Source organism: Heptranchias perlo, unplaced genomic scaffold (assembly GCF_035084215.1).
Source record: "Heptranchias perlo isolate sHepPer1 unplaced genomic scaffold, sHepPer1.hap1 HAP1_SCAFFOLD_1683, whole genome shotgun sequence".
NCBI lineage: Eukaryota > Metazoa > Chordata > Chondrichthyes > Hexanchiformes > Hexanchidae > Heptranchias > Heptranchias perlo.
The window spans coordinates 17,692-26,305 of record NW_027138951.1 but is presented as its reverse complement, the minus strand read 5'-3'; the positions used below and the strand labels follow the sequence as shown (position 1 = coordinate 26,305).

The 8,614-nt window shown below is 50.3% G+C and overlaps 1 protein-coding gene across 1 annotated transcript; it reads right to left on the bottom strand.

The window, feature by feature from the left end:
* Positions 1-3,482: 3,482 nt before the first annotated feature.
* LOC137309554 (eotaxin-like) lies at positions 3,483-6,417 on the bottom strand. Its single transcript, XM_067977697.1, has 3 exons — positions 6,172-6,417; positions 4,262-4,370; positions 3,483-4,161 (listed from the first exon to the last, which is right to left on the bottom strand). Exons 1-3 carry the CDS (start codon positions 6,248-6,250, stop codon positions 4,044-4,046), a joined length of 306 nt encoding a protein of 101 aa, XP_067833798.1. The 5' UTR covers positions 6,251-6,417; the 3' UTR covers positions 3,483-4,043.
* Positions 6,418-8,614: the final 2,197 nt, after the last annotated feature.

The following is an 8,614-nucleotide window of genomic DNA, read 5'->3' as shown; positions in this document are numbered from 1 at the left end:
GAAACAAAGAGGAACGAGCGACTTAAATTATCAAAGGATCACACCGAATGATAGAAACATCGTAACATAGACTGATAGAGCTCAGAATGAGGCCATTCAGCCCATCGTTCCTGAGCCTGATCATTGAATGAGTTATTCAATTAGTCCCACTCCCCTGCCCTTTCCCTGTAACCCTGCACATTTTGAAATTGTGCCTGTACACCCAAGTTCAAGTCATTAATATATATCAAGAAAAGCAGTGGTCCCAGCACGACCCCTGGGGAACACCACTGTACCCCTCCTCCAGTCCGAAAAACAACCGTTCACACACTACTCTCTGTTTCCTGTCACTGAGCCAATTCTGTATCCGTGGCTCTCACTGCCCCTTTTATTCCATGGGCCTCAATTTTACTGACAATCCGATTTACTCAATCAAAACCCTTCCTCATTTTAAACACTGATATTAAATATAAAATATTTAGACTATCAAAAGAAATAGTAAAGCATTCTATAGACACATAAATCACAAAGAAAAATCAGGATAGGGATCGGGCCACTAAGGGATACACACGATAAACTCACAGGTAACGAGTGCGAAATGGCAGAAATATTGATTGTTACTTTGCCTCTGTGTTTCCCAGGGAGACTAACAAGGTGGGCAGGACATTAGAAGAGGAGATTGAAAAGAATATCAAGACAGTTAAGATAGAAAGCAAGAGATAATGATAAACTCATCACAATTAGAGAGGATAAAAGTCCTGGTCGGGATAGATTGTATCACCGCTTATTAAAAGAAGTTAGGGAGGAGATAGCAGAGGCACTATTCCATATATAGAAAGGGCAATAGTGCCAGAGGACTGGTGGACAGCTCATGTGATTCCTATATTTAAAAATGGAGATAGAACAAGTCCAGGGAACTATAGACCAGTTAGCTTAACGTCGGTGGTGGGAAAGGTAATGGGATCTTTACTCAAAGATGGAATAGAAAAACATGTGGAAACTGAAAATCGAATAAAGAATAGTCAGCACGGATTTCGAAGGGAAGGTCCTGTGCAGAACCTTGGTTAGACAATGGTCGGAGTATTGTGAACAGTTCTGCTCTCCATCTTATAGTGCTGAGGTTCTACCTATCCCCGGTGTTGTGAAGGATGGGCCTGGCCACGCTGCCACGGAACGCTCCATCCAGTTGGACCGTTCCGCCCCACCTGTCCCTCGTCGAAAAGTTTATGCAAAAAAACACTTGCGACCACAAGGCGATCAGTAAGTGGTCCGCACGTAACGTCCTCGAGACCCTGCGGGAAAAGGAGACGATGGATCCTGTCAGTTGGTTCCCCGAGCAGACTGGCAATGTCATTTGGCAGAACGCCTCATCGCCAGAACTTTCAAACAAGCACCAAGACCTAGCTTGGCTGGTGGTGAGAAAGGCCCTTCCTGTCAGATCCTTCATGTACTCCTGGACTCTCAGCGCCATCGCACACTGTCCCCGAGGAGGCTGCGGTGGAGACGAGACCGTCACCCATCTCCTTCTGGAATGTGCCTTTGCAAAGAAGGTCTGGAGAGAGATGCAGTGGTATCTGTCCAGGTTCGTCCCGAGCAGTTCTGTAACACAGGACTCTGTGCTCTACGGGCTGTTCCCGGGGACGCACACTGAGACGGACATCAGCTGCTGCTGGAAGACCATCAACTGCTGCTGGACGCCCTTTGGTCTGCCTGAAACCTGCTGGTGTTCCAGTGCAAGGTGCTGTCCTCGACCGAGTGTTGCAGACTGGCACATTCCAAGGTCCAGGACTACGTGCTCAGGGACGCACTGAGGATGGGTGCGGCCGCCGCAAAGACCCTGTGGGGAAAGGCAACCGTTTAGATCCTTCCCGCCATTGTAAACCGAGGGGCTGCAATCAGGGGAAACCCCCTCGGGCAGAATGTAAAATTCAAATTGCTGGAATGCACCTGCAATGAATCTGTAATGTACTTGTAATGAATCTGTAATCAATAATCTGTATTGAGTATAATGCAATGAGACACCCCAGAGTGTCATGAACTGTAATTATGTACAATGTGTTCATTGAACTGGACTTGATGTAACCTGCAAATTGTATAATCTGTACTGTGTACATTTGGAATGTGATATGACAACTGTAATGTATGTTTTGCTCCACATTTTATGAATAAAGTATATTTTTTGAAAACAAATATAGAGGCACTGGAGAAGCTGCAAAAAAGATTCACGAGAATGTTACTGGAACTGAGAGGGTCCAACGATCAAGAAAGACTGAACAGGCTGGGGCTCTTTTCTCTGTAAAAGAGAAGACTGAGGGCTGACCTGATCGAGGTCTTTAAAATGATGAAGGGATTCAAAAGGTTAGATGGAGAGGAGATGTTTCCACTTGTGGGGGAGTACAAAACTAGGGCCATAAAATATAAGATAGTCACTAATAAATCCAATAAGGAATTCAGGAGAAACCTCTTTACCCAGAGAGAGGTCAGAATGTGGAACTCACTATCACAAGGAGTAGTTGAGGTGAATGGTATCGATGGTTTTAAGGGGAAGCTGGATAAACACATGAGGGAGAAAGGATAGAAGGATCTGCTGAAAGGGTGAGATGAAGTAGGGAGGGAGGAGGCTCGTGTGGAGCATAAACACCAGCATGGACCTGTCGGGCCGAATGGCCTGTTTCTGTGCTGGAAATTCTATGTAATTCTCGGCCAATCTGCTCACGCTGTGTAAATATATGAATGCAAAGTGACCAATGCAAGAACTTACTAAGAATCATGTGATGAAAGTCTGACGGGTTTGTCTGTTTAATACAAAGGAAGAGGGAGGCTGCTCACAGACCGACCGACAACAGGATTAATCTTCAAAAATCTCCTTTATTTCACGGCCGCAGTTTCAATTCATAAAAATCAGGAGCTGAGAAATCAGCGAATCAATGAGGGAAGTGACGAGTGTGAATAATAAAAGCACAGAGATTATCAATGGAATCTGAACACAGCGATTCCCAGGATTACTGGATGGAATGGGAATCTGTCCCACTGATCCCAAAGGGCAGCTTCACACCCAACCTGGGGACATTTTCCATTCAGGATCAAATTATTTAATTTCAATATTCTCCATTTTACTCTCCTGTAAATGCAGCCTCAGGACCTGCCCTCAGGATGTGCCCTCAGTTCCTGTCCTCAGGCATTGCACTCACAATGTGCCTGGGACCTGCCCTCCCAATGTCTGGTCCCCCTCCCGATGTCTGGCCCCACTCCCAATGTCTGGCCCCACTCCCAATGTCTGGCCCCACTCCCAATGTCTGGCCCCACTCCCAATGTCTGGCCCCACTCCCAATGTCTGGCCCCACTCCCAATGTCTGGCCCCACTCCCAATGTCTGGCCCCACTCCCAATGTCTGGCCCCACTCCCAATGTCTGGACCCTCTCCCAATGTCTGGACCCTCTCCCAATGTCTGGTCCCCCTCCCAATGTCTGTTCCCCACTCCCAATGTCTGTTCCCCTCTCCCAATGTCTGGCCCTCTCCCAATGTCTGGCCCCTCTCCCAATCTCTGGACCCACTTCCAGTGTCTGGCCCCACTCCCAATGTCTGGCCCCTCTCAGCACCCCCGGTTGTGAGTGTGGGTGTTGCGGCTTTGTCCCTCTGCTCCCTGGCCCAGTGCAGTCGGGGGTCGGAGGGACCAAACACCAGTTAAATGTTGGAAGAGATTATCTTCACTGAACTTCACCCAACTGATCTTTCTTGAGATGGGATGTTCAGTGATGGAAAACTGCCCTCGCTCAGTCCCATTCTTCCCCCAGTCTTTGTTATTAACTTGGACACACATTTATACAGTTACACCATCTTGCTTTATCACTATTGCCGATTGTAGTTTTCACGGGGAAAGTTCGTTCCCACCAAGAATCTTTCGTATTAATGATCACATAAAGTGGAGAAATACAAATGATCAGAGAATGGGATTGTGGAGCCAGTCCTGAAACATTTTCTCCATTCTGCCTCTGACCCAGCAGAATATCACACCACTTCCACACTCAGGCATTTGAAATGGTTTAAAAGTGCTGAGCTTTGAATCACTTCTTTGCTCCATTCCTTCCATTCTTCAGTCTCTTTTCCAGATATTCCACTGCGGTTTGAACCCATTTCTCACTCGCTTTGATGCAAATTTTCACGTGACGTTTGTTTGTAAAACTGAAACAGAGGAATGAGATGTGATTATTGGAGCATTGCAGACACCAACTCCAAACCTTAGATTTAACCACACTCCGAATCTATACCTTTAAAAACTTACATAATGGCGGGAGTGGAGCAGCCAATTGTTCTCTTGTAGTTTGCAAGTCTTTTATGAGGAATACGAGTGGTCTTAAAACTCTCACAGCATTCGAATGTTACAATCCCACCTGGTGTGAGAGGGAGGAATGGAGACAGTTAAATACTGATGGATATCACTGCAGATTCTCACTGATAGCAACATTATTCTCCATTTATTTACACACAATTACACAGAAACAGGCCATTCGGCCCAACCACTGTTTATACTCCCCACGAGCCTCCTCCCTCCCTATTTCATCTCACCCTATCAGCATATCCTTCTATTCCTTTCTCCCTCATGTGTTGATCCAGATTCCCCTTCAATGTATCGATACCATTCGTCTCAAATACTCCTTGTGGTTCCCCATTCTAACCACTCTCTGGGCAAAGAATTTCTCCTCATTTCCTCATTGGATTTCGATCTTATCTTATATTAATGGCCCTTAGTCGTTGTCTCCCCCACAAGTTAAAATATCTTCACTACGTCCACCCTATCAAACCCTTTCATAATCTTAAAGACCTCGAGCAGGTCTCCCCTCGGTCTTCTCTTTTCTAGAGCAAAGAGCCCCAGCCTGTTCAATCTTTCCTGATAGGTATAACCTCTCAGTTCTGGTATTATCCAGTAAATCTTATTTGCACCTTCTCCGGTGTCTCGATATCCTTTCTATAATATGGAGACCAGAACTGTTCACAATACTCCAAGTGTGGTCTAACAAGGTTCTATACAAGTTTAACATAACTTCTCTGCTTTTCAATTCTATCCCTCTAGAAATGAACCCCAGTGCTTGATTTGCCTTTTTATGGCCTTATTAACCTGTGTTACTACTTTTAGTGATTTGTGTATCAGTCCCCCTCGATCCCTTTGCTCCTCTATCCCATCTAGACTCTTATTATCCAAGGAGTATGTGACCTCCTGATTCCTCCTACCAAAATGAACCACCTCACACTTATCCATATTCAAATTCATTTGCCATTTCTGTGAGCCCCAATTTTAAGGTGGGTGCAGGAACAGGACCTGGGGGTGCACACACACAAATCTTTGATGGTGACAGGACAAGTTGAGAATGCTGTTAAAAAAGTACACATGACCCTGGGCCCTATCAATAGAGGCATAGAATACAAAAACAAGGAGGTTATGTTAAACCTTTATAATTCACTGGTTAGGTCTCAGCTGGAGGATTGTGTCCAATTCTGGGCACCACACTTTAGGAAGGATGACAAGGCCTTGGGGAGGGTGCAGAGGAGATTTACTGGAATGGTCCAGGGATGAGGGACTTCAGTTATGTGGAGAGACTGGAGAAGCTGGGATTGTTCTCCTGAGAGCAGAGAAGGTTAAGGGGAGACTTGACAGAGGTGATCAAAATCCTGAGGGGTTTTGACAGAGTAGATTGGGAGAAAATGTTTCCACTGACAGGAGGGTCAGTAACCAGAGGACACAGATTCAGGATAATTGGCAAAAGAACCAGGGGGGAGATGAGGAGAATTTTTTTACTCAGTGAGTTGTTATGATCTGGAATTCACTGCCTGAAAGGGCGGTGGAAGCAGATTCAATAATAACTTTCAAAAGGGAATCGGATAAATCCTTGAAAAGGAAAAGTTTGCAGGACGATGAGGAAAGAGCATGGAGTGGCATTAATTGGATAGCTCTTTCAGAGAGCCAGCACAGGCCCGAGGGGCTGAATGGCCTCCTTCTGAGCTTCTATGATTGTAATTCCTGTTTCACACTCAGGAGCTTGCTTTGAACAGAGTGTGGAGAGTAATTACAGCTGAGGACTATTAAATACACAAGCAGTCGATAGAAACCTGCAGTGGGTTTGTACCATGTTTTTGCAGAGTTTTGTTAATTGTCAGGTTGTAGTCGAATATTGAGAATAAGGACCCATCTCTTACCTGGTGCAGCAGCAGAATCCTGGATAGAGCAGATCATCAGTGAGCACAAAACAGCCGCCACGCACAGTGCTGTCTTCATCTTGTACTTTTCCCAAGTTGGAAGCTCTGAGTATTGGAGATTGAGTCTGAGGTAAGGAGTGAGCTGTTAACTCACGGTCACCATGGCTTTATATAGTGTGGAACTGCACAGAGTCAGTGATACAAAGGCTCCCTGGAACTTCCCCCTTCACCAACAATGAAAGTGTTCCCGTGTAATTGTCCCTCCATTCCCGTGTTCTCTGAAATGGGAAGTCCATGTCGTTCTGTGAATGGGAGTTCTTGGGTTGCACAGCACGGAATGAGTTGGAACATCCCCGGCCGGCCTTTCTTAGTACAGCTTCAGCTCATTTCCCTTCAGGCAATCTCACAATTTCCATGCCTGAGGGAAGGAGAAAACCTTGTGATAAGATTCAAGCTTCCTGAATGAGCCATTGTGCGGTCTGTACTCTCTGGGACACAGCTCTCAGCTGCTGCTATCACGGATCAGGTTAATGGAGAGCAGGCAGTGAGCTCCTGAGTGTGAAAGAGGAATTACAATCATGGAAACACAGGAGGTGGCCATTCGGGTCTCTCTGTTCCTGCACCCCCCGGGTCTCTCTGTTCCTGCACCCCCCGGGTCTCTCTGTCCCTGCACTCCCCGGGTCTCTCTGTTCCGCCCCCCCGGGTCTCTCTGTTCCTGCACCCCCCGGGTCTCTCTGTTCCGGCCCCCCCGGGTCTCTCTGTCCCTGCACTCCCCGGGTCTCTCTGTTCCTGCACCCCCCGGGTCTCTCTGTCCCTGCACCCCCCGGGTCTCTCTGTCCCTGCACCCCCCGGGTCTCTCTGTCCCTGCACCCCCCGGGTCTCTCTGTCCCTGCACCCCCCGGGTCTCTCTGTCCCTGCACCCCCCGGGTCTCTCTGTCCCTGCACCCCCCGGGTCTCTCTTTCCCTGCACCCCCCGTGTCTCTCTGTTCCGCCCCCCCGGGTCTCTCTCTTCCTGCTCCCCCCGGGTCTCTCTGTTCCTGCACCCCCCGGGTCTCTCTGTCCCTGCACCCCCCGGGTCTCTCTGTCCCTGCACCCCCCGGGTCTCTCTGTCCCTGCACCCCCCGGGTCTCTCTGTTCCTGCACCCCCCGGGTCTCTCTGTCCCTGCACCCCCCGGGTCTCTCTGTCCCTGCACTCCCCGGGTCTCTCTGTCCCTGCACCCCCCAGGTCTCTCTGTCCCTGCACCCCCCGGGTCTCTCTGTCCCTGTACCCCCCGGGTCTCTCTGTTCCTGCACCCCCCGGGTCTCTCTGTCCCTGCACCCCCCGGGTCTCTCTCTTCCTGTACCCCCCGGGTCTCTCTGTCCCTGCACCCCCCGGGTCTCTCTGTCCCTGCACCCCCCGGGTCTCTCTGTCCCTGCACCCCCCAGGTCTCTCTGTCCCTGCACCCCCCGGGTCTCTCTGTCCCTGTACCCCCCGGGTCTCTCTGTTCCTGCACCCCCCGGGTCTCTCTGTTCCGACCCCCCCGGGTATCTCTGTCCCTGCACCCCCCGGGTCTCTCTGTTCCTGCACCCCCGGGTCTCTCTGTTCCGACCCCCCCCGGGTCTCTCTGTTCCTGCACCCCCCGGTTCTCTCTGTTCCGACCCCCCCCGGGTCTCTCTGTTCCTGCACCCCCCGGGTCTCTCTGTTCCTGCACCCCCCGGGTCTCTCTGTTCCGACCCCCCGGGTCTCTCTGTTCCTGCACCCCCCGGGTCTCTCTGTCCCTGCACCCCCCGGGTCTCTCTGTTCCTGCACCCCCCGGGTCTCTCTGTCCCTGCACCCCCCGGGTCTCTCTGTTCCTGCACCCCCCGGGTCTCTCTGTCCCTGCACCCCCCGGGTCTCTCTGTCCCTGCACCCCCCGGGTCTCTCTGTCCCTGCACCCCCCGGGTCTCTCTGTTCCGACCCCCCGGGTCTCTTTGTTCCTGCACCCCCCGGGTCTCTCTGTTCCGATCCCCCCGGGTCTCTCTGTCCCTGCACCCCCCGGGTCTCCCTGTTCCTGCACCCCCCGGGTCTCTCTGTCCCTGCACCCCCCGGGTCTCTCTGTCCCTGCACCCCCCGGGTCTCTCTGTCCCTGCACCCCCCGGGTCTCTCTGTCCCTGCACCCCCCGGGTCTCTCTGTCCCTGCACCCCCCGGGTCTCTCTGTCCCTGCACCCCCCTGGGTATCTCTGTCCCTGCACCCCCCGGGTCTCTCTGTCCCTGCACCCCCCGGGTCTCTCTGATCAGATAAAGTTACAGAACATAAATATAAAATAACTGTTCAAATAAAACGAGAGAAACGATGAGTAAAGATGAATTAAATTGCCTGTCCACAATGTGCACAACATCTGAAACAAAACCGGGGAATTGGAGGCAATAATTGATTGTGAGGAGTCGGATACAGTCGGGATTCTGAAACACGGCTCCGTAAA